The following is a 27,337-nucleotide window of genomic DNA, read 5'->3' as shown; positions in this document are numbered from 1 at the left end:
CGTTGTGGAAAGGTTGGGAATAACAGCGGACTTGTCCTTTCCGCCTTCACTGTATCACGGTTTACACGATTTTCGTCTATCACTTTGCTTGTAGCAAGACAATAAATTACAAAAATATTTCAAACAAAATATGACGAGGCGATGAGAACTTGAAAATAAATTCTCTCAATTTCCGCCAAACAACTAAGCTTTCAAATGTCCAATCCAAAAGATGCATTTCAGGAACTTGTCCGCATCTTCTCTTCTAGGGACAACCAAGTCCTAGAGATCGAAATCATTCCACCAAGTCTTTGTGCTACATTCCTCCAAGATGGATGCTCACTGGGAATAACCAAGAAAGCTCTAGTGCAGGCCTTCACGGTCGCGCGCCAGCTCTTCTTCGACCGATTATTGCCCATGTCCGAAGATGATCTCCAAGCCACCTTCGCTACGAACGCAGAGTCCAGAAATAAAGACTCAGCTATCACAGAAATGATGCTTCTCTTTGACTGCGAGCATATTACAGCCTGCAACTGGCGCAAGCGCCGAATGCGGGCAGCTATGGCTCATTACTCTGATATTTCAAACCAGACCTCGACCGCAATGGACTTGTTAGAAGCCGAACTCACGCTCATGTCAAGCTATCAATGCTCGCCACTTCATCGTCATACCAAGTCGCCGACGCTATGGAATCACCGACTGTGGGTTATTGCCCATCTACTTCAAAGGCGGCATTGGAGTCCGGAGGATCTGTTTGAGCTGCAATTGGCGGAACTGGCTGTTGTTCTCCGCGCTGGTGAGCTGCATCCTAAGAATTATTATGCTTTCAACTATATGCGGCAATTGGATGTGCTTCTCGCTGATCTAGTGGGCAAGACGACTGGTCACTCAGCATGGGAACCCCGTACCGCGCAGTCGGTTGTCGAACGGATGATTGATTGGTGCTTGGCTAATCCACGCGATATATCGGGTTGGAGCTTTGGGCTCTACGTGTTGAACAATACCTTGGAGCAACATATTCGAGTGAAAGTTCTCGAGAGAGTCGTTAAGTTTGCGCTTAATGTCGGATGGGAAGGTGAGAGCCTTTGGACGTTTGTCGACCAAGCATCAAGGCAGTTCGGACTTGAAAGCGTGGTTGAGCATACCATGCGGTTACACTGCGATCAAGGAACCGGAATTCGTCATTTCCAAATGGTCAGAGACAGTCGACAGAAGAAGTCATGGCAGAACTGGCTGGCCCAGGCGAAAGTATGTTGGGCTGTAGACGGCCAAGGGCGGAACAAGTGAACGGACGTCATGTGGGTTTATTAATGTGTTTACGCGTTTACGATTACCACCAAAAATCGCACCTCCATGATATTTCTCATGTGTCGTTGCCTCGTTGTGTCAGCGCTCTGGTATACATGCTTGGGCTAAATATGTGATAAACGCCAATGAGAGTCAAATTAACGCCTCGCTAGACACCCAGCCCCCTGTTTTTTGAAATTTGGGCATAGGTGGATGATTCCAATATCCATGGGTCCAGCACCGTCCATCACTCCTGCATTTTGCGATGCTGCTCGGTGGGTTGTCTGTTTTCGGGCGACCGCGGAACAAAATGTGTAGGGAGGTGAGAGTGACTGACGGGTTGGATTGAAGGATGAGGCATTTTATTTTTTGCCTCGTCCTGATGCAGCTTCGGCAGCTTTCTTTTCATCCGCTGTAGAAGAGAAGTGATCAATAAACCAGTCTCTCATGGGCCGGACGTCTAGTGCCAGAACACATACCCTTTCTCTGCTTCTCGCGCATGATGGCAGCAGCATCTTCCTTGGCCTTAGCGAATTCGCTGCCGCTCTGGGTGTTCTTGTTCTTCTGTAGAAATGGTCAGTCTGAACAATGACGCGCCGGAAATAAGACGAACTATATTGCCGGCCTTCTTCAAGGCCTTGGCCCGATCGTTGTCACGTTGATTACCCCGTGTCATCTTGATATTATTGCCGAGCGTATTCAAAGTAGTTGTGGGCGCGAAATGTTTGGAGAGTGAGAGAAAAAGTTTGGAGGGGTCGGGTTTATTCCAGCGAATCACAAGGGTTCCACTGTATACCTCCTGTGCCTCCTATATACATTGCAGGTCGATGTTTTTTTTTGATTGGATTCTCGGCATACTCCTTAGGTATTTTTCTTACTAGTTTATTTTGTTTGAGTCATTTGTTCAGCGACTGACATGTTGGCCTTGATTGGGCAGTATTCTCACCTTGTTTCAACTCTTTTTATGTTGCATACCCCTGGCGCTTCGCCTCAAAACCCACCTACAAACAATTTGGACCTTCAAATATCTTATCCTCTCCTTGTTCACGCACTTAGAATGAAGAATATCTCGTATTCAACTTATCGAGGAATAAGGCATGGTTGAGGCAAGCAGAACTAAAACACAAAGAGGAAAGAAGACTTGTAGCCGCCCACTAGTTTCAGCATGGTCGAGTATGGTCTACTAATGGCCAGTCATTTGGCTACATCGGACCCTAGTTAAGATCCCAATCATGGAGGCGTAGGTGATTAGGCTTGTTCCGGCGACAACCCCGATCTCTGCGCTTAAAGGACCCTATTTATTGTCTAAATGGCAACTATGAAACACCTCCTGCAGTATCTTGCTCCCATTGCAGAAATGGGATGAAGAACTGGTCTCTTTCATAGGGCTCTAATTAGATACATACTGTTTCTGTGATTGATTCAAATGTTTCAAGTCTATTCATAGAAAAAAAAAAGATAATATCATCTTTGTCGGGAGCATACATTTAGGCTGCTGCACCTCAATAGTCATTCTTCCATAGATGTCTTTTTTCATTGTCACCCCCATTCAGCCTTTCCTTTGGTCTCTGTCTTTCTTTATTACTTTCTTGTCCTCGAGTTGATCTCGCTCTATTGCATTGTTCCATTCTTCCTTGAGATATCAAACCTTCTGCTGGACAGTCGCTTTCTTCCCTCTTTTAATCCCAACTCTGCCCCCCCCAAAGTCTGTTAACAGACGATCTTTTATACATTCTCAACAGCGACTCTCTACCAGCTTTGACAAGTGCAGAAACAGGATTGTGCCTCGACCATGATGACTCGCTTGCGTGAATCCCTGGCCGGTCCAGGGTACGTGATTCTGAACGTCATTCGCGTTCTGAATATTATCACTTTTATGGACCTCATAGCTGCTTGTGCAGTCTTGCTGGCCAAGATCGACATGCTTAACAGCTTCTTTTTCTTCGAGGCTGTGACTCATGCCGTTGTGGCCCTGGTCAGCCGTAAGTATAATCTTCCTTCCATATACGGGATAAAAATGCTAACATTAGCAGTCTTCATGATCATCTCGGAGCTCCCAGTCCTCCAAAGCTATTTTGACAACCACTGGCCCATGTTCGGACAAGAATCTAGCTTCTACTCTCTCGGCGGGATCATGATGATTTTGGGTGTAGCGACACTGGGCAACTTGAACACCAAAGCTATGACCCAGGAAGCCATTGGAATGACTTTCTGGCAAATCATTATCTCTGCTGGCATCCTGGCGATGATAATTAGCGTGTTAAATGTTCTGGCAGTAAGTTGAGAGATCAAGAATTTCCAGTCTTCCAGTGTATATCCTTGACCCAAGGCTAACTAACCCATTTCCCAAAATAGAGCTATATTTTCAGCGACCCCGAGACTGGCGTCAGTGCCCGCCAGGTGCGGGTTGACGGCGCCGTCGCACCGCAAAAGGCAATGAGCCGGACCAGCAGCCAGCGCACCCTCCATTTGAGCGTGAAGCACGAGGAGACATTGCCCACCTACACTCGCCAGAACCCCGTCAAGCGTGCCACCAAGCGCCTCACCGGAAGGTTTCCACTCAAAATCTCCAAGCCCATGAATCCAACCCTGGTTGAGGAGAACGATGCCGCTTCCTCCAAGTACTCTCGTGACTCTGCGGAGATCCGCCCTCCCGACCTCGCACACCACCCTGCTTTGTCAGGCCATATGGTTTGAGCTGCTTGACTGGTCAACTAGGTCAAACCTAGGGTTGTTTGGAAGGAAAGGGAAGAGTGGCATTGATTGTATCGGAAGTCTTGCGTTATTGCGGCGGCGCATACGGCGCTGTTTTATTCCCCTCTTTTGTTTTTGTTTTTGCTTTTAACTGATCTAATTGAGCACATATGGTATGATGATCACTTATATGTCTAGCTTGTAAGAGGGAATTTAAATATCTGTTTAGAATCAAAGTATTTGTAGAGTAGAACAGTGTAGAAGTGGTTTCAAGGGCAATTTCCAAAAAGGGACGGGACCCACGTCTGGCCCCAACTTCAATGAAGCTACATATGTAACTTGGGGGACATTTCCTCTTACACCTTTCTTTCGTCGAAACTCAACTTCGAGATTCCGATGCAGTAAGGTAGCAAATATGGATCAAATCTCAATTTCCTGGGGAACGTAAGTCGTGAAGCTCCCATCCTCCGCAATCTAGCCTGACCATGTGAACAGCGTCAAATCACTTCTCATATTCTTTGGCCCCGTCATACTCCCACGCGCAATTACTGCCTATCGAAGCCTCCGTGTATCCATCGCGAGTCGGCCACCACCGCGCCCTCTACCTGCTGCGCCTGGTCGAGCGCTAAACATATTATTCGGTGGCATCGTCTTCTTTCTACTCCTCAGCCTACCCTTCAACCCCCACGCGCCCGAACCCAATATCTTCTCTCAGACACGATCTCGTCTAAACACCCCTACCGATGTCCTCTTCAACCGTCTCGCCCGGCTTCGGCCAAATAACTTCCTCACCGAAGCCGACAACCTCCTCCAGTCTAAGTTCACCTCTATCGGTGCCCGCAAGGTATATCTGACCTATGGCCCCGATGCCCTAGTCTCATGCCAATACTGCTCCTTTGACAACCTGAACACATACCTCATGTACTACCTTCCATTCCACGTGTTGCTACCACACCTAGCGCACCTGCTACTCTTAGGCGTGGCCACATCTGCGCCCATCACAGGGCGCGAGGCCTCTCGCTGGCGCACAAAGTTTACGCTAGCCGGATTATTACTCGCCGCCATTGACATCTACATCATGGCCACCTACGACGCGATTCGAAGTGCGCCGCGCTCGGTGCGCGCGGGCCAGACACCGCCCTCCGGAATCTACCACCACATCACGCTCCTGCGACCGCTGGCTTTCGTGGTCTGCGATGTGATCTGCTCGGTTGTGCTCTGGCTGTCTGCGACTAATAGGTTCTTTTTTAAACCGCCCTCGACGGTTGAGCAGGTTGATGAGGCGGTCTCGATTGCCGTGCAGACACTCATGGGCGCAAACACCAAACTTCATGCTGCGAGCGTTACTCGTAATGCGGTAGTTCGAGATTCATCGTTGAAGAATCGAGATGATTTGTATTGGCGGACTATGGTGGCTTCCGAGAACCCCACTCAGGGCGCTGGAGAAGGTGGGGAGCAGATCCTCAACAATATTTGGGAGGAGGAAGAAGTTGCTAGAGCTATGTCACGGGTGATGGCTGGACAAGGTGGAATTGACCTGGCTCAATTGGGAGTGAGTGCCAATGATTTTGTGCGAAAGGTTACGGAGGGTTTAGAGTGAATATGTCTTCTATACGGAGGACATCGTACATATATCCATGGATGTACTTCGTACATAATGTGTATTCTATTATTATCCCATTTCTCATGCCAAGACATAGAAATAGAGCGGCAAGTGTAAATAAATAGACCGGAAATGGTAAACTATTGACATTTCACTAAAAATCCAGATCCAAAGATCAAAACAATCCAATACAGATCTCTTTCATGAGTGCAATCCAAAATCTCGACATTCAACAATCTAAACGAGGCGGTGAGTGGAGATGATCGTCATGAAGAGATGAAACGAAATAACCAAGTAACCACGTTCCCCCTCTATTCCCTCCTTTTTCTCCTGCGAATTATTTTGCACTTTCACATTGTTGCTTTTCACGTTCCTGGTTGAACGAGTCAAGTTCAGAAAGTAATTAAAGGCTCTGATGAGGCAGGTTCCGCATCCATATTGATTATCTTGGCTTCCGGGTTCTCGACTCTCGACTTTCGACTTTCGACTCCCGGTCCTCCCCTCCCCGGCCCTCCCTGGAATTTCGAATATCCTCCTTACTATTGGTGCACTCTCTACCATGGCAGACAAAGTTGTGCCATCACAGCTACCAGAGGTGAAGGGGCGCAATGCCTACGTTTCCTCTCCAAGTGGATTACGACCGGCCAAGGAGACCACGTTCCGTGAATGGGTGGTTGCCAACCAGATCGGTATGCCTCAATCCTTGAATCACATCGAGAGGAAGACAAAGCTGTATCTCACAGATTTGCTGTGCTTCTAATTGAATCCCCAGCGTATGCGAAAAACATCCTAATAATAACTGGTAGCTAACACCAATTGATTCTCTGCAGGAATCTCCTTGACCACCCTGGCTATGTTGCTGGCTCTTCATAACCTCTACCCCTCGCTCCGCCCATATACCCAGCCATTCTTCCAATTGTCCTATTATAACGAATCCTCGAACTCATACGTCCAGGGCTGGGATGATGTGTACTTCGTCATCAGTGCTGCTATCGCACTCACCGGTATCCGCGCTATCGCCATCGAATGGGTTCTGCAGCCATTGGCTCGTGCCTATGGGTTGAAGCGAAAGCAGTCGGTTCGCCTCGCTGAGCAGGGTTGGCAAGCTATGTACTATTCGTTCATATGGGGGGTAGGATTGGTGCGTTCGACCCACATATGCCTACCTGGGAATATATAGCTAACCCCTAGTTCTACGTTGCAGTACCTCTGGAAAACGTCATACTATTGGGGAGATTTCGCCGCCATGTGGTCGCAATGGCCCGCCCGTCCTTTGTCCGGCTTGATGAAGTGGTATCTTCTCGTCGAGCTGGCATTCCTTGTGCAGCAGATCTTCGTGATCCACGTTGAAGAGAGACGGAAGGACCATGTTCAGATGCTCTCCCACCATATTATTACCAGTGCTCTCCTGAGCTCTGCCTACATCTACGCTATGTACAATGTGTCCAATGTGGTGCTATGCCTCATGGATATTGTGGATTTTTTGTTACCGGTTTGTCAATTACTATTCGTCAAGTGCTTAACAACAGCTACTAATGCCCTCACAGTCTGCGAAGATACTCAAGTACTCGAAGTTCGAAACGGCCTGCAATGTTGGGTTTGGCCTCTTCATGGGCACATGGTTTATCACCCGACACATTATTTACCCCATGGTGTGCTGGTCCGTTTATCATGATCTTCCCCGTGAACTCACCTATGGCTGCTACAGCGGCTCGACAAGCGAGTTCATCTCAGCGGAGGCCCCGAATGCCTTCGCATATATGCTTGGTCCTTACGCCAGTTTGGACAACCCCATCTGCTTCAACCCTACTCTAAAATGGATGTTTTTATCCCTTTTGTTGTTCCTTGAGGGACTGTCCATTGTATGGTTCAGCATGATTGTCCGTGTTGCCTACGGTGTGGTTTGCGGCGGTAACGCTGAAGACACCCGCAGTGACGAAGAAGACGAAGCGGAAGTGGAAGACCAGACTGCATCCCACGTTCCTGCGCACTTGGCTGCTAAGGACGGTGTTCCTACCGATACCATCGAAACCGGAAACGCCCCAGGGTTGGGTCGTCGGCGGTCCAATGGCACCGCGTCGGTGCGTGCCCGGGGCCTTGGTCGTGTTCCTTTCGATCCTAGTGACCGAAAAGCTCTCTTGGGCCGCATTGGATGTGAAAAGCCAACCTAGATGCCTACTTTCCATTTATCATTTTCTCTCTTGGCCAAAATTTGATGACTCCCATTTCGAGATGCTCCCTAGCATGCCACGCCTCTGTCTACATACCCTATGCCGTGATATCTATTCTCCCGATGTCGGTGTTGAATTGTCAGCTGTGGCCATGCCATGGGGTGCTCGAATTACGATAAACTGCAATTTCGAGGGTTTGTTTGCGGCAATCGTTCTTAGTCTGCTTGCCGGGTCTTATATCCACTTTATTTCCGTTTCTTTTTTTTTCCGTCTCTCTTCATATCCATATTCATTTTCGTTTTTTTTTTCCCGCTACTTACCGGCTGGCGTCGGGGAGGCTTTCTGCTATGCTTTTTGTTGCCGTCATGATCACTACGGACTTGGAGTTTCGTTCTAGAGATCCACACAATAATACCCAATGGAAGCATTTGGCCTTGTACATGTATCATAGACACCTGTCCGGTATGGACTTATAGATTTCCCCCGGTGGATACGGAACAAAGTGTTGTCTTGAGTTCTAAATACAGTCGATCACCCTCACTGACCAACACTCAATCTACGGAGTAGACAACCCTAGCGATGAACATAGTCTTTAAGCGGCGGCTCACTCCCATCAAATCCATACAACAACACATCGAGCACCCCAACCACATTTGACACAGCCTCCATCCCCAAAAAATCATACACATCCAAACCAGGTGCAAGCAACTCTCCACAAACAGCATTAAGATCAATCCTCTCCAACCGCCCAGGCCCATCATGCGCCAAAGCATCTAAAAACAAGGCATACGCCAACGGATTGACCAACATAGCCGAATGCGAATAAAATCCCCCAGCAGCACGCCCCGCACAAGCAACCTGGACCTGCACATTTGACACCCCAACCTCACGCACATCCCCGAGCGCCGCAGAAGCCAACTTCCCACTCTGTGGTTGAACAACGAAGTCATTCTCGGAGTACACGCTCGTCGTCGGTACGAACGCCGAGTCCCCATCTTCACCACGCAAAGCGCGAATGAACTTCGTATCATATCCCTGCTGCTGCACAGCCGGCGAACAGACCGGCTCGGCAAGCAGACAAAACGTCTCAACAATCGTTCCATGGAAATCGCCACTCAAGGCCATGAAGTCACTTACCGCGGCCCGTGTCGATGGCCAGTATTTCAAAGCCCATTGGACGTCCAAGCTGCCTTGCGACCAGCTGAGAACCCCGATGGAACGCTGCGAGAGCCCCGAGATGTAGTTTATCGCGTATGCGACGTACTCTGCGTTGCTTTGGATGTCGCCCAGCGAGTTACCCGGGATGTTGACCCATACTGGTTCTGTTTGAGGATTTGCGGCGAATATCTTCGCATAGTTGAAGTAGAAGGTGCTACCGGCCGGGTCGGCAGTTCCTGGGACTAAAAGCACGGGTATCTTGTTGTTGTTACCATAGGAGAACGTTGGAGGAATGTAGATTGCGCTGCGGAGGGTTGCTTCGGGGATGTCATAGGGTGCGTCGTAAAACGACTTTGTTGGGTGGATTCGCGGGCTTGGATCTTTTGCGTTGTTGTTAGCTATGGAGTTTATGTCGCGGTTTGTGATGCCGTTGAGGATGTCGATGATGGTTGTTGGGACTAGACCTAGGGATACTATGTCGATGGCCCTTTGGAGGATTGTTTGGTTGTTGGTGTGTGGAATTGAGGAAAGCACTGAGAGGCCTTCTTCTATTGTTGATACAGCCTTGGTTTTTCCTGATGTGATGTCCGATATTTTGGTCTCGAGCAGGGATAGATCCCGGTATAAGCCCGTGCTGAAGGGAGTGCCACTTGAGGATGTGTTGAATAGCTTGTTAAGAATGTGTGGGCTATCATAAGCCTCCTTAGATGCATATGAAGGCAATGGGCTGCCGACTGATGCTGATAAGAAGAAGACAAATCGAAGTACCCGGTGACAGCGCATGGTGATGCTTGAATGCTTGGCTCCTCATTCAGGGCTGGCTGACTATCTACCCAGGAGGGTAGACCTGATACATGCTGACATTTTATAAACAAAAGGATATCCATCGGAGCTCCATCAATAAAACTTTTGTACCATATCCGAATTAGTTCTGAGTTTCTTTTTCGGCGCTATATACTTGCGTGTGCATATCCCATTCTACTCCTCGTGTTTCAGAACTCCGTACAATGCAAACCACCAATCTATGTATCTACCCATCTACCAACTTATGCTGCTTAAATCAATAGATCCATCTTATAAATACTTGATAGATATCGCAGGCAGTCCTTGTGAAGCCTCGGGGCCGTCTCGTGCTTCTCATGGCCGGTCGTTTCAATGGCGTCCGAGCACCGGAGTTTCTTCTGCGTTTGTGTATCCCGAGATCAAGCTTAATCAGTCCGCAGGTAGTCTTCTGCAACCTCATCATGGAGAACAGCATAGATAGTAAACCCCATCCAACACATAGTTTCTCGAGCCACGACCTAAAACGCGATGCATTGTAGCAAAGCACAGCCGATATTCACCGCAATTGCATCTTCTCGCGGGACTTGGTTCTGATCTATCGAATTGATTCTATGAGAAATTGCCTGACCACAGCTTCCAGTCCCCCTTATCATCGTGCAAATTAAATGACTGGACCTCGTCTTGTGTTGATGTTGGAAATGGGTTAGAACATGTGGTCGTACATCGGATTGAGGGTGTTTAGCCCGGTTTGTAGGGAAATATTTCCCGAGTCCATTTCCTGCAATACCAAACACTATCGTCGTAGGGTAGGTTTAGTGGATATTGTTGCATGTTGTTATGAAGTCAGAAGCTCAAAGGTTACCACCATGGATAGAATTGTCAAAATCCTTCTCTGTTTTGGAAATAGATCAAGAGTGCTTCTTTTGTCGTACTGAGTTGCCGTCTCCAGAAATCTATTATGATATCTCCGTTTAGAACCGAATATCCTGTTATTGCTGCTTCCTGTATAGCGCTTCGATCTCAAAATCCACTATGTCTTGTTGTCACCAGAGCTGGCCTTGGTAGACCCTTGGCATCTGATGAATAAAATTTATCTTAGACTTAGACAAGACTCGTAATTTCCTATCTAGATATACCTAAACTAGTCGGAAGCCGTTTTTAACAATGACATCCTCCAGTGGTGTAGTTCTGAAATGACGCCCGGGTGCGTCAGTGAACTGGGGCTTGTCTTCTGGGTCAATGGACAAGGGGTGAAGGAAGTCAAACACGGCTAGATGACCGTTTCTCTTGGCCCAATCAGCAGCCGTTTGGCCCAGAGGATCCCTGATCCAGGGCGAGGCCCCACGTTGAACCAATAGCTTGACAGAATCCAATAAACCTTTTCCGGCAGCATAATGAAGAGGTGCCCCTATTCCGCTATACATATGGAAGTAATACTCATCGCCACAGTTTTGATACATAATATCGTTTACTGGATGACCACGATCTAGTAGATAGCGAATAGTTTCCAGTCGGTCATCCGATTCGCGCATTGCCGCATAATGTATTACCTGGCCGTGCTGTAAAGATGCATTGTGGTCGAGAAGAAGCTCAATTATTGGAAACGAGGCCTCGACAAATGCGATTGACAGTGGTGTGCGATCCGCATATTCATCGTATCGCCGATTAGGATCCGCTCCATGGGTAAGGAACCAACGTGTTAAGTCAAAATCATGGAAGGAAAATCTCAAATAGAGATACTATTAGTGAATTGTTGGATTTCCAGGTAAGGTTGAACTCACGCAAGGGCTGGGGGAACGCTTGAGTAAAGTGGCGCATTTATATCCCATCCATGGCTAAGAAATACCTCTAGCGTTTGGTATGATATATTCATAGTGGCGCTTAGAACAAGTTGAGGCTGCAAAGAAACATGATGCCCGAGAAAGCAATCGACCAGCTGAAATGAGTTTTTCTCTACTGCATCACGGAGAAGAGGCACCATTGTTGATTGAAAAGTTTCCTCGTCTAAACTCTTGCGTAATCCGGAAAGTGAAGCGTTTATTCGTTCTGCCTTGTTAGATAAAATATCCGCTCGGAGCTGAGCCATTTGGTCAACTGTGATGAGATTTTGGGGCATTTTTCTGACGGAACAGAGAGATGAAGAGTTGATGGGATGTATGAATAGATCCCAGAGAATCGGGGGAATCATGTGCTTTTGAGGGCCACAACACTCCCATTCTCGGTCTGGAATAATATAGACCAGGAAGGTTGAAGTCACGAGGGTTCAACTTGAATAATCTCAGAGAATAGAGGGGGCACATATGGAAAGGCCATATGTAGACCTACTACTATCAAATATCCTAGATCTTTACCTAGGTAAATTGTGAAACAATTTGCAAGTTTAATCTATTCGATTAGATCCGACAACTTGAATGCACTAACTAGACCTCCGCAAAGCCCAACCCACCCACAACCCATTCGTAGGGGTCGATAAGGCCCCTTTGATATATAGCCCATATAGGGTGTTCAACTGGCAATTTGTCAACGCTATATTCAAACAATCTACTAATTGTATAGAGTCTCAATATGTAATTGCACGTTCTTAATTCGATCTCGCGCTTGTTCTTAAAGACCTCAAGTGTGACTATCCTCAATTGTGTCTATCAAGCTGATTGAGCAGCAGTTCGACCTCCATGCATTGTGAGCGAGCGTGGTGATAATCCGCGGTCAATTGTACTTCTTGTGCCCTCAACTCTTCTTGAATGAGAACCAATTCTGGGACTTGACTCGCAGTCGAGAGCCCGTTGTCGTGGGTGGGAGTCCATAGGAGGCTGAGTTTGTGGCTGATAGTTTTCATCGCTGTCAGATTTGCCTCAAGGGCAGCTCGCAAGGCTTCTTTGCGAGAGGCTAGTGCGTTTAGACGTGCCACCAGCTCGTCACGTCGATCTTGCTTTTGAATGTCAGTCATCAGTCAAATTGATCTGAATGTCATTTCAGATATATTCTAGGAAGATTGAGACGTGGAAGGCGTACTTTGTCCATTTCAAGATCGAGCTAGTTTTGTAGTGAAATGAATATGGCGCTGATAGAGATAAAACAGTGTTTGGTAAGGCAATTTAGGATAATATAGGAAAGAGAGAGTTGAGAAAGAGAAAAGAATAGATAACAGGAGCGAATATATAGATGGGACTGTGGTTTACTCGACTCTGGTATCCTCTGGCCGTGGGATTATCTCTCACATTACCTTGCGACAAGGACCTTGTTTATAATTCTCCTTTTCACAACATCAACAAACTGTTCTTCGTATTTTGCGAGTAAGCAAAGAGCCGACAGTATTTGATTGACGTCTCTTTTGTTGCTCTCATATTTTCGTAGGGAAGCACACGTAGACGTCTCTCCTAGGAGGCTAAGGATCTTTGAGAAACGTCTCAAAGGCAGCAAGTTATGAAAACAGTTGCGAGAGATCGGTGTTGGCTATACTGAAAAGTGACCCAGAGTTCAACCGACATGGCTTGATAGTCCGCACAAACGGCGACAGCAGCGCTATCTTGGCGCTTTCCAATTTTTCACTGCTTTTTGTAGCGGTGCGTAAGGAACTGGCTATGGATGAGCGGAAGATTGACTAATGGGACGACACTCACGACTGGGGCTAACGTACACATGCTGGAACAGCTTTCATTAGCGGCTTATTATTATCCTCAAATTTGGGGTTTCAGTTAATTGATTAATTAAGAATTGACACATCCAACTATGAAAGTGCGGCGTCGAGCAATGAGACCAAGAACAAGCCATGTGCAACATCGAGTTAAGGCTGAGCCTAGAGGGGTATGGCTTGTCCTAACGCAGTCATACCACTCACTGCTAGGTCTTTCATCTGCCATCATATATACATAGTTGTTGGGCATTCTCCTTCTCCAGCTAGCTTATTGCCGCTGCGGCATTTAACCCATTCACAATGTTTGTCAAACATGGCCTCAGTGCACATCAGAGTGGCAGCACGGTTTCTTGTATCGATAGAAGTTGGGCTTCCATATGCGGAGTCCCAAGTTTGACGAACAGTGGGTAAGTCATGTCAACCTTTTTGGCACGTTCATTAGAGCCAGGTCATAGGTGTTATGGCCGCAATCCTAGCATCTCGTACGACGGTTTGGCCGCTAATGGTGGGGCAGCGAGTGTGATCGTGATTCAAAAATACAATTATATCTCCTGAGCCCACAGTTCCTCATTACTGACTCGAAAATCAGATTGATCTATAGCTGATAGGTGGTCATCAACAGCATAAATCAAGCCCTAGAGCAATCTGTTGGCTTATGGGTAGCATGCTTGCTTGTAATGCTGATTGGCTTTAGGTTGATTTCTCACACGTTGCAAGTAACATATCTTGTAGAGATGTAGGAATTCCATGGTTGTAGAGTACTTTCACGACCTACCTGCCCCGACGATTCAATACGTTGGCCATGGTGTTTTTCACTGACTTTCCGAGGATAATTTTATAAGTTTGTATCAAGGTCAATCAAGTCCTCTGGGTGTCGGAAATCGAAGATATACATTCAAGACTTGCTTTGTTTCTAGGTAGAATGACACTTAAGAAGATTCAAAATGCAGCTGGGCGTATCGTCGGTTACACGCAATCCATTGGGCTTATTCGCAGTTAGCACGAGCCTGTTCACGTTGGATCATGCCATCTATTTCGTACCTTTGTAGTGCCCCTTCCTCTCTCTTTTCTCACCAACCGCAACATATTGCCCTTCACCAAGCCATTTGATCCAGAGCATAGCGGTTCTCAAAGTCCGAATATATATTGCTGCACAATGAAAATTCGTCCATTCTTGTACATGGCAGGTTCAGATCATGTTGAGCCTAATATCTTCATGTTCGTATGAAGGTCTCGAATACCCATGAATGATATCACATTACTATCGTTCATAGTCATGTTTGAAACAATCCTTTTCGCCGGAACATTGGAGATGACTTGCGCGTGAAGTTGATAGTTCAACCTTCCCGAGATGCTTTCCACATTCCACCCACCGAGCTTGGAGACCATGGCTCTCTTTTTTCTGTTGGATATGACAGTGGACACACATTCGTCGTGGATAAGCGAAGGCAGTCTCGGTAAAAATGTGTGGACAGGAGAAAGAATGCAAATCCCAGAAGCATACAGATTTTTGCAGGGAGATTTATACTTGTAACATCATTCGATGATGGATATAGGAACGGCCGAACCCAAACGCCAGAATCTTTTCCAAACCTGCAGGTTACTTTAATAATTGATCCAGCGTGCACACAATCAAAGCCACATACATATCTCAGCAAAGGTCGCACCTTGAAGGAATCCGTTGAGCTCTAGCACATATAGTCACCATGAATGCTGACACTTGATGATTCTCTTTTATTGTGGACTCTTCTAGGCCAAAGGCGTTTGTAGGAAGAAACAAACCCTAAATTTTGGGGGAAAATGACAAGAACTAACAATTGGAGTTTTTACAACCGCGACTTCTTTGCTATTTTCCGAATCATGGGGTATTTAGAGTTATCCTGGCCTGCTCTGTCCCTGGGTAGACTTGAGTCATATATAATGGAAATACCTAGGAACAGTAGTTGTATCACACGGAGATATCATTGTAAACTAGGAAATACTACAGTCCAGCTACGCCGAAAGCCCGAACTCTATGCATCAATCAAATCGATCTATAATACATCCAGTTCATACAGAAGAAATGGATAATATCATCAAAAGTCAAGGGGAACGTATTCGTACACCATCTGACAAGAACCGCCAGTCAGACCGCGCTCGTTCCGTGAAAAGCGCAGAAAGGGTTGATCAAGACCCCGATTCCACTTCGCGACGTCTGCTTCTGTGGTTCCAGGAGGAAAGCCATCCATTGGCCGAAAAGCAGTAATGGGTCCAATTCGCACCTCCTCTGGGATAAACAGTGCTGCTGGTATTCTAGGTCTTGTATCTGCATGAGCGAGATATGAGATTGGGGCAAGTTCGGAGCCAGGACTTGGTCTGCCAGTTGGCTCCAGCGCACCAAGATTGAATGTATAATGAGCTGCGTTCATTTCCATTGCACGTGATTCTTCCAGCTCCATGATCGTTCGGCCCACTGCCGCCCAAATTGAACACTGATAGAATCCTTGCACCGAGGGCGCTTGGTGGAGTAGAGCAAATGCCGCGCGTCGGGTACGCGGTTCACGGCATCGGAGGCTGGTAAACCAAAGCGGAAGACCAACATTGAGCTCAAATGTGAATGGAGGTTGGGTGCCGTCTGGTCGAACCGAGGCTTTATGAGCATTGGCACATTGTTCAACGATATTTTGGAAGTTTGGAAGATAAGCATCGAATTGTACCAATGACAAGGATGTGCAAGTCTCCAGCATGACGTAGAGCATTTCATGATAGCTCAACAAAAGGCCACCGGTACCGATTTGTTGCTGTGATAAGATGCCTTTGGCGCGAAGAACTGTCATGAGCTTATCGAAGGCACTATGCCAGTTCCTCAGTCGGGCCGCCAGACTAGATAGTCTGGTATTGAATTCTTCGGGCACATGGGACGCATTGGTCTCCAGCAAGTGCTTAGTGCAAGTGCTTTCAAAGAGCGGGATCTCTGTAGCTAAGAGCACGATCGCCTCCCGAGCAGACTTGAGCGAGTCAAACTGTGGCATCAAGGCATTTTCAGTGTCTCGCAGTAAAGCAGTTACTGGAGCCCCACCGATAGAGAGAGCAAATGCGCCCAGACGGACGAAGATCGGAATAATTGTATCCTCCAACAAGGAAGCTTTACCCGCAGCCTGAGATGCCATTTGGGGACGCAAAGCAATAATCAGCTGCACACCTTGGCGGTAAAGCTGCAATGCCCCATCTGCGTTTCCCTGAATGGCCTCGATGCAGATGAAAAGCACACAGCTTATCAGTCCGACAAAGACGTCGACGCTACCCTGCTCAATGCGCTGGCGAACAGCAGATACCGAGCGAGAGTACCAGGCTAAGACATCTTGATGATTTTGAGTGAGAATGAGAGTATTATCATGACGTTGTGGCAGAAGGTCCCGGCATTGTTTTGGACACTCGAATAACGCACTAATGGTGATGATCGCATCCCACACAGCAGGCTCATGGCGGCAAACCTGTGGGACGATAGTGCGCCAAAATTCAACATCCAATTCTCCACCAATGGAGGAGGCGGCACATTCGAAATAGTAGGCAAACGCCCGGCGCTCTCGCCACACCGTATTGGTGTTTGGTGACAATGATAAGGGGCTGGCGACTGCCGAGATTGTGGAAGACTGTGACTCTTCAAAGTCACATTTGCGACCTGTGCTAGTACATCGAACGCAGCTTGGCTTTTCTTCTCCGCACTTGACTCGTCGAATTCTACGACTCACTCAATATCAAACTCTTCTCTATGGAAAAGAAGCACCTACTTGCAAGTTCTGCATCCTAACCTTGACCTCGGGAGGACCCTTAAGCGACCCTTTGTATGGCCCAAACGAGGGGACATGTTGATATCATTCTAGACTTGGCTTGAGCCCAGATATCTCAGCGCGGAGAACGCATAATCATCGAGTGGCCAGGAGTCCACCGACCTGCAGTCGTCGCGCGGTATCCACCTGGGCACGGTACCTGATGACTAAGCATATGATTAGTCAGTTTTCTGTACTGCAGGAGAGGTCTTCAGGTGCCCAGGTGAGGTGCGCCCGCCCGGCCTCAATTGGGCCGGCAGCTAACTAGGTGGCCAAGTCTGTTATTCAGATAGATTTCACCGGGGCTTCAACTGAAAACACAAGCAAGAATCAAGAAGATGTATCAGAAAACATAGATGAATTTTTGGGGATGACAGAGGGGGTGGTTTTCAAAGGGAAACATGGCATATGAGGAAGGCTGTTCGGAATGTAGTAGGAGTAGTCGTAGTGACAGATGGAGTTTATTTGGATCAGCGATAGACTAATCAATATATTCATGTAGGTATGCAGGAAGAAGACTATGACACGGAAGGAGAGTCTAGTCTATGAGAGGTAAACGGTCCAAGGTAGCGAAAGGGCAGCGAGGCCGCAAACAGTAAGGAAACCCATGATCAAAGGCGTAGCCTGGCCTATAATAGGGTGTTTATGATGAATTTGGGGTTCCAGTTCTACATGCCAGACAAACTGGGCAACAGGGCGAGCTCGGGCACTAGAAGAGAATGATGGCCAGCCGCGCTCAGAAGCGTTGATTCCCGGAAGCTTGCGCAAGATGTGAGATATAAACCTAGATGGGGATATGGGAGCAGTTTTTGGCTTCTGCTAGATCCATATATAGGACATATACCAAATATGACAGCCATGAGGTCACCCAGCTCGTTCAAGTTGCAACAGCTGTGCACAAGGATAGAATTGCGCCCTCGTATCCCTGGTGAGAACGACCTTGGTTTGTAACAGTTGCCGTAGTCAACATTTAGGTAGTGACAGCGATGACCATCTTGGGTGAGGAATACTCAAAGTGGATGTGTAGTGAAGACAAAGCAGATCGGCTGTCAACCGGCATTGTGTCTAAGCCTGGCAAGTGCGGCCGCAATACCTTCACTCATCTCTTCAGTTCGATGACCTCGAGTCGGTGGTTCAGTAGGTTGCGCAGCTTGGGAAACTGTTCTTTTCCTGCTTTCAGCTAGAACGTCACGAAGAATGGCCTCGTCTTCATCTTCCTCGCCCATTTCATCATTGCTATCATCCACATTCTCGGCTGGCAGTTGAGCCTGGCGTTGTGTGGCAGGAGCAGAGACCCTCTTCGTGCTCTCGACTCTGAAATCTTCTCCAACCGCATGACACCATTGCTGGACCTTCTTCTCTCCCCAACCCGGCACAGCGCTGATCTGCTCCGGCTGTGCATTGATGGCATTTTGCAAGCTGCCGAATGTGGAGATCAAACTTGCGGCATCAGACTTATTGATACTTCTAGGTACCGTAACAAACTCCACGAGTGATTCTTTGTAGGATTGGGACTGTTGGGCTCGAATGGCAGTAGGCTGTGCGTTCTCCGAGGACTTGAAGAGCTCGAGATAATGCGCAGCCTCTGGTGCAGACCAACACAATATCAAGGTCAGATTGTTGATGATAGAAGTTTTGGACAGCTCTTTGAGACTATCCTCGTGGTTTTGAATGTCAACCATCACCAATACAAGGCGTAGGTTGTATTTGCCTGCTAGTTGTGTTACCCGGGAGTAGATGTATTCTGGGTGTAGCCGATGGTATTTCAAAGAGAGAAACATTGCGCACGTTGTGGTGCCAACCACGTAGTCCGCAGGAATGTCAGCGTACTCCCAGGGTAGGAGCTTTATATGGGTCAAAATCGGGTTGCCCTTTTGGCGCGTGGACACCAAAATCGCGGAAGTACCAGAGCGGTTGGCGAGGGCTTGAGGTTTCGGTTGTTGCACTTTCGGTCTAGAAGATGCACCTGGAGCTGAAAGATCTGAAGGGCGAGGGGACATACCGCTCTCTGGGCGCGGGAAATCCATTTCCACTAATGTGTTGTTAAAAGTAGAGCAATGAATAGAGAGTTAATAATAAGTCGATAAAGCTAGTTATTGCTTATCTGGATGAGACCCACACCGCCTGGGCCAATCTGCCTCACTTTTCTGCCGCCCATTTTTTTGCTCTTCTTCGACCGCAGAAAAAAAAAACCTCAGCCGCAATCAAGCCACCATGGCTGAATTACACAAGAAACGACGCCTCTCGGAGGACGAGAGCCCAGAAATCAAAGTCGAGGCCAGTACACCCGCCACCGAGGCCTCGGCAGCACAGAACAAGAGAACTCTTTTCGTCCGTTCACTACCTACCTCAGCCACGACAGAGAGCCTCGCAGAACATTTCTCGCAGTCCTACATTATCAAGCACGCTGTTGTCGTCTATGACAAAGAGACGAAGGTGTCCAAGGGATTTGGTTTTGTTACGTTCGCCGATGTCGAGGATGCGGAGAGCGCTCTGAAGGAATTCAACGGGTCCAAGTTTGACGGGAAAATTATTCGCGTCGACTATGCCGAGTCTCGTAAGCGCGAGATCGATGAAAAGATTGGACGCAGTGTCCCCACTGCTGCATCCCGCGAGATCAAGAAGCAGAAGGAAGAAGAGAGAGGGGCAAGGCCTGCCACCCAAGCTGATCGTTCGCAATCTGCCATGGAGTATCAAGGAACCTGAGGATCTAAATGTCCTCTTCCGCAGCTTTGGAAAGGTGAAGTATGTTACTCTCCCAAAGAGGAACGGCAAACTTTCTGGTTTCGGTTTCATCACCATGCGTGGCAGAAAGAACGCCGAGAGGGCGCTCCAGATGATTAACGGAAAGGAGATTGATGGACGTCAACTCGCTGTCGATTGGGCTGTCGAAAAAGACGTTTGGGAAACCACCAAGAAAGAAGACGAGCAGGTGGAGGAGCAGAAGGAAGAGAAGGAGTCTGAGGATGTTGAGATGGAAGATGCCGAGGGTGTTCTGGAAGAGCCTTCAGACGACGAAACTTCTTCCGACGAAGACGAAGACGACGATGAGGACAAGGACTTGGATGAGCTGGATGAACTTGACGACGAGGAAGAAGAAGAGGAGGATGATCGAAATGCCACTACAGTCTTCATTCGAAACCTCCCCTTCACCGCCACAGACCAGACCCTCTACGACCACTTCAAAACTCACTTTGGGCCGTTACGATATGCACGTGTGGTCCTGGACTACGAGACTGAGCGCCCTCGAGGGACTGGATTCGTCTGCTTCTGGAAGCTCGAGGACGCTAACACATGCGTTCGCGAAGCCCCCCCGAGGAACGGAATCTATGGCCCCGAATAAGGACAAGCCCAAGTCGAACACCGCCATGAAACACTCAGTCCTCAACGATGAAAACTCCGACCCCAGCGGCCGCTACACCCTGGATGGCCGCGTCCTACAAGTCGCACGGGCCGTGAGCAAGGGTCAGGCCAGCAAGCTGGAAGAGGAGGGAGCATCACGCCGTTTGGTCCGCGACACGGACAAGCGTCATCTGTACCTCCTCAACGAGGGTACGATCCCCTCCAACTCTCCCTTGTACAAGAAGCTCTCGCCCTCCGAAATCAAGATGCGTGAAGACAGCTACAAGCAGCGAGAGACCTTCATCAAAAAGAACCCAGCCCTCCACCTCAGTCTCACCCGTCTCGCCATTCGTAACCTCCCCCGTCACATCGACTCCAAGGTATTGAAGCAGCTTGCACGAGAGTCCGTTGTCGAATTCGCCAAGGATGTCAAGGCGGGTAAGCGCCAGCCGCTCTCAAAAGAGGAGCAGCAGCGGTCCCGCGATACCATGAAGGAGCTAGAACAGCTGCGCAAGCAGAAGAAGATGGGTATTGTGCGCCAGGCCAAGGTCGTCTTCGAGACTCGCGAGGGTACCAAGGTTTCCGAGAAGAGTGGTGGTGGTCGCAGTCGTGGCTATGGATTCATCGAGTTCTTCACTCACCGTCATGCGCTGATGAGTTTGCGCTGGCTGAACTGCCACTCCATGGCAGTTCCTCCTTCTACCCAGACCCCCGAGGACCGGGACAAGAAGAAGAGCCTCGTTGTTGAATTTGCCATTGAGAACGCCCAGGTTGTCAAGCGCCGCAATGAGCTGCAGGCTAAATCCCGCGAGCCCAAGCGTGAGGATTATGCTGAGCCAAAGGGAGACAAGGGTCAGAAGAGGAAGCGCTCCGATACCCGCGATGGTAGAGGAAAGGATGGAAGAGATGCACGAGGTGGACGAGATGGTCGCAATGGTAAAGATGCAAGAGACGCGAAGCGTACCAAGACTGGAAATGGAAATGGCGCCAAAGATGAGAAGGTGAACGAAGATGAGGACAAGGCCGCTAAGCGCAACCGCATTATCGGACAAAAGCGCATGAAGCGCAAGTCTCGCAAGGGGAATTAAAGGCGTGAATGTTACATGTTAGTTTTTTATTGTATAGACCCATGGATTGTTTACCCCAACAGTCAGAGGAAAGAACTGTTCTTTGTACCTACGCGATACCACCATTTCGAAAATGAAAAGCATGGATTTGATACTTGATACTGGATTCCATTTCTCATACTGGGTATATATAAAGTCGCACATCCGATCCATGTGAAGGCTGCTTTTAGGTGTTCTTGGCGCCTTCGACCTTGCCGACAATGTTATACCGCTTGCTGAAGAAGGTGTACCACTCATCCAAGACGGTCTTTTCCTTGTCCGGTAGGTCATACCACTCCGGGACACAGTCTTCGGGCTTGAGAGAGGATGAAGCAAGAGCACGGGAAGCATCCTTGCCGGCGAAGACTAGAAGAAAAAGGACGGTCAGCATAATTGTCCATTCTATACTCTATGAAATAGATGATGTACTCACCACGATAGGAACCGGAGGCTCCATAAGCCGGATTCCGGGTCACATCAAAGACAACTCCCTTGATGGCGACCAGAGTCGGGCGGCTAGGATCGGAACCTGTCATGCAAAAGACATTAGCAATGAGTCTTTGTTTTTTTAGGGTGCATTGGAAACAAGGGGAGAAATCTGAGGGTAATGTCTCGTACCGTCACATTTGGCCAATTCCTCGACGGAAATAGGGTCATCCTTAGGCGGATTGAGCTCGACGGCCACCTTGGGCGCGAAACGCTTGGATTCCTCTTGTTCGACCATTGTGTAGGAGATGAACTTGGGAGAAAAAAAGATATCGGAGTTGGCGGGGTTTTCCGAGGTCGGGAGAGCTGCTTACTGTCCACTCTCTGATTGATCCCGAGGTTAGCGGGGTACATAGCTCCATCTTTATTTTGTGAACATACATACGGAGTAGGCAGTATGCAGTAGATTTAGAAGGTTTAGACGTTTGTCTACATATTACGAACGATTTATATCCTTGCTCTTTATTAACATGCTCATACAAGTACATCATGGTCCCCCATATGGAGAATGTATAGTCTCTAGACTTGAATGATAGAAACTATGACCGACTACACATCTCCATATACTCGGACAGATACCTAATCGTAGATTATAGACCTTGGGAGTATCTCTCTTTCTACCCCAATCAGGTTAGCATCGAGTAAATACATATCAGCTGATATGTACGACATGGAATTGTCTCGTGACGTCATAAGACGCGACAACCTGGAGTTTCCCTCGACTGTTAGAGATTCCTCTATGATACTCTGCAATACAGTGGAATACTCCTATTCGACATGTCCTCCGACACGCATCCAGATCCAAGTTCTGCTACCGAACATCTCACGCATGAAGATCCAAATCGACGGAACTCGACGGACTCTGATATAATCCACTACCTCTACTTTGAAGACAACGACGGCTTCTTTCCACCAAGTTGGATCGGAAAAGAGTTAGAGCGGCGACCCTCAAGCGAACATACGGGCAACGACATTGGCACTAAAGAGACTAGCACTAGTGCTTTCAAGGGAAGCACATAGGAATGTGGCGTTGATCCCAGGGATTTTGTTCAACTGTAGGATATTCGGACTTGTTGATACGCTCTCCCATTTTGAAAATTTGTACAATCTACAACATACATAAGGGGATAACCTCCATTCTCCGTGGACCTCGGTATAAACCATCTCCACACTTGTGGGACAGCCGCGGGGACTTGGAATTTTATAATCTCCCTAAACACGCAAAAAATGCTTTGCCTGATTTTTTTTTTTGTGGGACAAAATGTGTGTGAACATTTTAATAGCCTCTTGATCTAGAGACTATATCATATCATGCAACCTAACAGGCGCCCAGACTGACCAATCTCATCCCCCCTTCCTAGAGGGGTTATGTGGGGATCAAAATGAATATCAGACAACTGGGGGCGCCCATCTCTGATTTGTCCTTGTTTACTTCTCTCTACACCTATAGCCTTCCAGGCCGAGATTTTGATTCCCACTAAGGCAAAACAGGAAAATGTTTACCTAGGTAAAAAAACTCTCTCATCCCTGTTTTTTTTTTTTTTCTTCTTTCTTTTTTCATATCTTTTTTTTAAAAAAAAGATCTCGGTCTGCGGATCCTTTGGCGCAGTTATTTATGCCACTGACTCGCTCTTGCCGGGAAATATAAAGTGCTTCAAGATGGCTCATTCTCCCAACTCGGGATATGGCTCTCATACTCCAATGACCGCCGCTATACAGAGCGCGGAGCCCACCCGACCCTCCGATCCCGAATCGAAGCCTACCAAGATGGACAAAGAGATGGAAGTCACCGAGAAGGACGCATCTAGCGCCAATCGCATGCCCTCACTCGATAGCGGGTCAATGGAATCTACATACGACCATACCCATCGCAAGCTCAAGCCCCGCCATGTACAATTGATCGGAATCGGAGGAACAATTGGCACGGCCCTGTACGTTCAGATCGGATCTGGACTACGGGCCAGTGGTCCCGGCAGTTTGTTCATTGGATTCAGTCTTTGGTTAGTATTCTCTTTGTATTGTTTACTTGACTCTATTGGGTTCTGGACCTGGGTTGTCCCGACTTTGCTACTTTCGACAGCATCAACATGGACGGTAAGCAGTTGGAAATGCCAGAAACGGAAAAGAAATCCACCAATGGGTCAAAAACGAAAACATTCCAACCATACAAAGAATAAGGAACCATACGACCTATCAAAACATCAACCAGAATTGGAGGTCTATTTCAACAATCTCGGATTTCCAAAGGATGTAGGACACTGTTAGCCCAAGGCACTTCCATGCCAAACAGATGTATGAATGTCGACCAAATCGCCACTAGCCCTATGTCTGCCCATGCATCTGCCAAAAGCCAGTCGGACACCCAAGCACCCAACCCAGTCCATGATGCCCTTGCTTCCTGCGTATATCTCATTGAAGGTTCGCAATCTTATATTATTCTCTAGGAGTTGTGTGATTTTGATCATCACCGTCTGTACGAACACCCCCCATGCTTCCCAAGCCCTTTGCATCTTCCCCAACAGCCTCGTGCCTGAACCTGTATCCCATATTATCCCAAACGCGCCAACGGTTCACTCTCTCGCCTAATATCGACCGATCGCCCAATCGCTGCAATGTTCCTCCCGTCTTGCTTTCCCATCTGGATGCGTAGTGTGACATCCAAACTCACATTTTCTTCTTCTAGGCTTGGCTGAAATGGTCACGTACCTGCCTATCTCTTCGCCATTCATCCGATTCGCCGGTCGTTACGTCGATGAAGCTTTAGGTGTTGCCGCTGGATACAATTTCTTTATTTTCGAGGCGGCCCTAGTGCCTTTCGAGATTGTCGCCGTCAGCTTGATCATTAAATACTGGACCGATGCGATTCCTGTCGCAGCCATGAATGTGATTGTCATAGTGCTCTATGGGTTTGTCGCTTTCTGTGATCCTCCCACGAGATATCGGCTAATAAATGGCAAACAGAATACTGAATCTCTTTGCTGTGAAATGGTACGGCGAAGCAGAGTTCTGGCTCTCATTAGGCAAGGTATTGTTGAGCATAGGCCTCATCTTCTACACATTTATTGTCATGTTGGGCGGGAATCCGCTTGGGGATCGGTTTGGCTTCCGCTACTGGAATGAACCAGGTGCCTTTAAGGAGTACTATAAGACAGGCGATACCGGCAAGTTCCTCGGTGTCCTCGCAGCTGTCATCACTGCCAGTTTCACCATAGCTGGTCCCGACTATGTCTCCATGGCCGCAGGTGAGACCGTTAACCCGCGCAAGGTCCTTCCCAAGGCCTTCAACGGTGTCTTCTACCGTCTCACGGCATTCTTCGTTCTGGGTGTTCTCTGCGTCGGCGTGCTTGTTCCGTACAACGATCAAACCATGGCAGATGCCTTCGACAATGACAAGCCCGGTGCTGCGGCCTCGCCCTACGTCATCTCGATGGATCGCTTGAAGATCCCCATCCTACCAGACATTGTCAATGCCGTCATTCTCACTGCTTCATTCAGTGCGGGGAACAGTTACATGTACTGTGCCAGTCGCAGTCTGTACGGTCTAGCGCTTGAGGGAAAAGCGCCAAAGTTCTTTACTAAGTGCACCAAGAACGGTGTTCCCATCTACTGTGTTGGCGTGGTGCTCATCGTCGGCCTTTTGAGTTTCTTGCAGGTCTCCAACAGCGCATCAGTCGTGCTAAACTGGTTTGTCAATTTGGTACAAGCCCCCGGTCCCGTGCTCTCCTCCGTCATGAAACCAACTGACTCCAAATCCAGGTGACCGCCTCCCAGCTCATCAACTTCTCCGTCGTCACTTTCACCTTTATCCGCTTTAAGAAAGCTCTCGACGCCCAAGGCATTCCCCGAGAAACCCTGCCATACCGCAGCTGGTTCCAGCCGTACATTGCCTACTTCGCTTGTGCCTCCACCACGGCCATGGCTTTTGTCGGTGGTTACCCTGTCTTCCTACCCGGCAACTGGTCTATCCCGACGTTCCTCTTTTCCTATACCATGATCGGTGTATTCCCTGTCATTTACTTTGGGTGGAAACTCTTCCACAGAACCAAGTTTCTCAAGCCTGAGGAGGTCGATCTGACCACTGGTGTCCCTGAGATCGAGGAATATACCCGAGACTTTGTGGAAAAGCCGCCAAAGTGAGTACAAGCGTTCCTCTAGATACGGCTCGGTGCTAATGTTGCCCAAAGGAATATCGTACACAAGTGGTTCCAAATTCTCTTCGAATAAAACTCTCATGGGTATCATCGATACTTTGGATAATTATGATCTACTTGAGATTAGAAAATACCCAAGTGACCTCCGATGCAGACCTGTGGATACGTGATACAATGGACGGTAACTTGTCTCGGCTATAGACCGAAGACTGCATATGTTTATATGATGTTAGCATTACTATGATACCCAATATAGTTATTGGAAAAATACATGTACTTTTTTAAAACAATAGTTGTGATGACCAGTCGCACTTGACATCTCACAAATGCAACGATGTCTTTCTCATTCATATACACAGGGTCAACATACATCAAACAGTAGGCAGATTCACATCCCCCTCGATACGGACCAAGTCAAATTAGAACAAGTTCTCCGCGTATTATATATAATCAAGCCTCATCTGATCCTCCCTCAGCCTTCTCTTTAGCCTTCAAAGCCTCCAGCCGCTTCTTATTCCGCTTGCCGAGAACCCGCATAGTATTACTTTTCTCGATGTCCGTCATTTGCTGCCAGTTGCCAATCTGTGACAACGTCCCATCCACATTAACAACCATTGGACCCAGATGGTCCAGTTTGACCTCCGTCCCGCCTCCGCTCATGTCAATTTTAATGCCTCCCTCGCCTTGTTGGTTCGATATGGGGTTTGAAGGGTCGCTGGCGGGGAGGTAGAGGTTCTTTTTCGGTTGGGATTCTTGTTCTTGTTCCTGGGTGTCTTGGGGTTGAGTGTCTGCGTTTTGGGCAGCGGGGGTTGAGGATGCAGCGGCGGCGGAATCGGAGGATGAGTCACACATGGTGCGTATTTGGCGCGTGCAGTCTGGTTTGAAGGTTGTGCACTGCGGGAAGAGGATGCTGTAGAACCGGGTGTTTGGCGATTGGGTTGCCGAGTTGAGAGACGTCCAGGTAGTCCCAGTTGGAATCGAAGCGCGCACGAATGAATTGACTGATAGATGGAGGAGAGCTGCGCGGTAGACTGTGCGCGACACTTGCATGATTCAGGTTTTGGGGTGAGGTGAGGAGGAAAATGAGGATTGCGGAGATCCGATTTCTACTTGACTTCCACAAGCATTGTTACA

General features: G+C 48.1%; 15 protein-coding genes across 15 annotated transcripts; 7 read left to right on the top strand and 8 right to left on the bottom strand.

Annotated features, from left to right (window-relative positions):
• Positions 1-195: 195 nt before the first annotated feature.
• N7500_010806 (uncharacterized protein) lies at positions 196-1,266 on the top strand (the record flags this gene model as incomplete). Its single annotated transcript, XM_056681944.1, has 1 exon — positions 196-1,266. One exon carries the CDS (start codon positions 196-198, stop codon positions 1,264-1,266), a length of 1,071 nt encoding a protein of 356 aa, XP_056527353.1.
• Positions 1,267-1,628: 362 nt separating this feature from the next.
• On the bottom strand, positions 1,629-1,942 carry N7500_010805 (4F5 domain protein; the record flags this gene model as incomplete). Its single annotated transcript, XM_056681943.1, has 3 exons — positions 1,629-1,678; positions 1,746-1,830; positions 1,880-1,942. The coding sequence occupies 3 exons, from the start codon at positions 1,940-1,942 to the stop codon at positions 1,629-1,631; spliced, it is 198 nt and encodes a 65-aa protein (XP_056527352.1).
• A 1,116-nt stretch (positions 1,943-3,058) lies between these two features.
• N7500_010804 (uncharacterized protein) lies at positions 3,059-3,963 on the top strand (the record flags this gene model as incomplete). The annotated part of the gene is made up of 3 exons (XM_056681942.1): positions 3,059-3,248; positions 3,300-3,541; positions 3,622-3,963. 3 exons carry the CDS (start codon positions 3,059-3,061, stop codon positions 3,961-3,963), a joined length of 774 nt encoding a protein of 257 aa, XP_056527351.1.
• Positions 3,964-4,375: 412 nt separating this feature from the next.
• Positions 4,376-5,560, top strand: N7500_010803 (uncharacterized protein; the record flags this gene model as incomplete). The annotated part of the gene is made up of 2 exons (XM_056681941.1): positions 4,376-4,404; positions 4,456-5,560. 2 exons carry the CDS (start codon positions 4,376-4,378, stop codon positions 5,558-5,560), a joined length of 1,134 nt encoding a protein of 377 aa, XP_056527350.1.
• A 562-nt stretch (positions 5,561-6,122) lies between these two features.
• Positions 6,123-7,734, top strand: N7500_010802 (uncharacterized protein; the record flags this gene model as incomplete). Its single annotated transcript, XM_056681940.1, has 4 exons — positions 6,123-6,252; positions 6,394-6,704; positions 6,768-7,055; positions 7,111-7,734. 4 exons carry the CDS (start codon positions 6,123-6,125, stop codon positions 7,732-7,734), a joined length of 1,353 nt encoding a protein of 450 aa, XP_056527349.1.
• A 573-nt stretch (positions 7,735-8,307) lies between these two features.
• N7500_010801 (putative lipase) lies at positions 8,308-9,675 on the bottom strand (the record flags this gene model as incomplete). Its single annotated transcript, XM_056681939.1, has 1 exon — positions 8,308-9,675. The coding sequence occupies one exon, from the start codon at positions 9,673-9,675 to the stop codon at positions 8,308-8,310; it is 1,368 nt and encodes a 455-aa protein (XP_056527348.1).
• A 1,136-nt stretch (positions 9,676-10,811) lies between these two features.
• N7500_010800 (ankyrin repeat domain-containing protein) lies at positions 10,812-11,548 on the bottom strand (the record flags this gene model as incomplete). Its single annotated transcript, XM_056681938.1, has 2 exons — positions 10,812-11,400; positions 11,457-11,548. 2 exons carry the CDS (start codon positions 11,546-11,548, stop codon positions 10,812-10,814), a joined length of 681 nt encoding a protein of 226 aa, XP_056527347.1.
• Positions 11,549-12,304: 756 nt separating this feature from the next.
• On the bottom strand, positions 12,305-12,622 carry N7500_010799 (uncharacterized protein; the record flags this gene model as incomplete). Its single annotated transcript, XM_056681937.1, has 1 exon — positions 12,305-12,622. One exon carries the CDS (start codon positions 12,620-12,622, stop codon positions 12,305-12,307), a length of 318 nt encoding a protein of 105 aa, XP_056527346.1.
• Positions 12,623-15,384: 2,762 nt separating this feature from the next.
• Positions 15,385-17,156, bottom strand: N7500_010798 (uncharacterized protein; the record flags this gene model as incomplete). The annotated part of the gene is made up of 2 exons (XM_056681936.1): positions 15,385-17,029; positions 17,101-17,156. 2 exons carry the CDS (start codon positions 17,154-17,156, stop codon positions 15,385-15,387), a joined length of 1,701 nt encoding a protein of 566 aa, XP_056527345.1.
• Positions 17,157-18,167: 1,011 nt separating this feature from the next.
• N7500_010797 (DNA repair protein RAD10) lies at positions 18,168-19,145 on the bottom strand (the record flags this gene model as incomplete). The annotated part of the gene is made up of 1 exon (XM_056681935.1): positions 18,168-19,145. One exon carries the CDS (start codon positions 19,143-19,145, stop codon positions 18,168-18,170), a length of 978 nt encoding a protein of 325 aa, XP_056527344.1.
• Positions 19,146-19,332: 187 nt separating this feature from the next.
• Positions 19,333-21,548, top strand: N7500_010796 (mRNA-binding ribosome biosynthesis protein NOP4; the record flags this gene model as incomplete). Its single annotated transcript, XM_056681934.1, has 3 exons — positions 19,333-19,808; positions 19,849-20,380; positions 20,427-21,548. 3 exons carry the CDS (start codon positions 19,333-19,335, stop codon positions 21,546-21,548), a joined length of 2,130 nt encoding a protein of 709 aa, XP_056527343.1.
• A 205-nt stretch (positions 21,549-21,753) lies between these two features.
• Positions 21,754-22,290, bottom strand: N7500_010795 (putative progesterone binding protein; the record flags this gene model as incomplete). Its single annotated transcript, XM_056681933.1, has 3 exons — positions 21,754-21,932; positions 22,000-22,095; positions 22,185-22,290. 3 exons carry the CDS (start codon positions 22,288-22,290, stop codon positions 21,754-21,756), a joined length of 381 nt encoding a protein of 126 aa, XP_056527342.1.
• Positions 22,291-22,829: 539 nt separating this feature from the next.
• N7500_010794 (uncharacterized protein) lies at positions 22,830-23,072 on the top strand (the record flags this gene model as incomplete). The annotated part of the gene is made up of 1 exon (XM_056681932.1): positions 22,830-23,072. The coding sequence occupies one exon, from the start codon at positions 22,830-22,832 to the stop codon at positions 23,070-23,072; it is 243 nt and encodes an 80-aa protein (XP_056527341.1).
• Positions 23,073-23,711: 639 nt separating this feature from the next.
• On the top strand, positions 23,712-26,189 carry N7500_010793 (putative general amino acid permease (Agp2); the record flags this gene model as incomplete). The annotated part of the gene is made up of 5 exons (XM_056681931.1): positions 23,712-24,052; positions 24,133-24,146; positions 24,736-24,958; positions 25,014-25,749; positions 25,809-26,189. 5 exons carry the CDS (start codon positions 23,712-23,714, stop codon positions 26,187-26,189), a joined length of 1,695 nt encoding a protein of 564 aa, XP_056527340.1.
• Positions 26,190-26,653: 464 nt separating this feature from the next.
• Positions 26,654-27,253, bottom strand: N7500_010792 (uncharacterized protein; the record flags this gene model as incomplete). Its single annotated transcript, XM_056681930.1, has 1 exon — positions 26,654-27,253. The coding sequence occupies one exon, from the start codon at positions 27,251-27,253 to the stop codon at positions 26,654-26,656; it is 600 nt and encodes a 199-aa protein (XP_056527339.1).
• Between the last annotated feature and the right edge of the window lie 84 nt (positions 27,254-27,337).

Source organism: Penicillium coprophilum, assembly GCF_028826855.1.
Source record: "Penicillium coprophilum strain IBT 35676 chromosome Unknown utg000007l_segment0_segment0, whole genome shotgun sequence".
NCBI lineage: Eukaryota > Fungi > Ascomycota > Eurotiomycetes > Eurotiales > Aspergillaceae > Penicillium > Penicillium coprophilum.
Note: the sequence above shows the minus strand (reverse complement) of the source record. Positions and strands in the feature narration are given on the sequence as shown.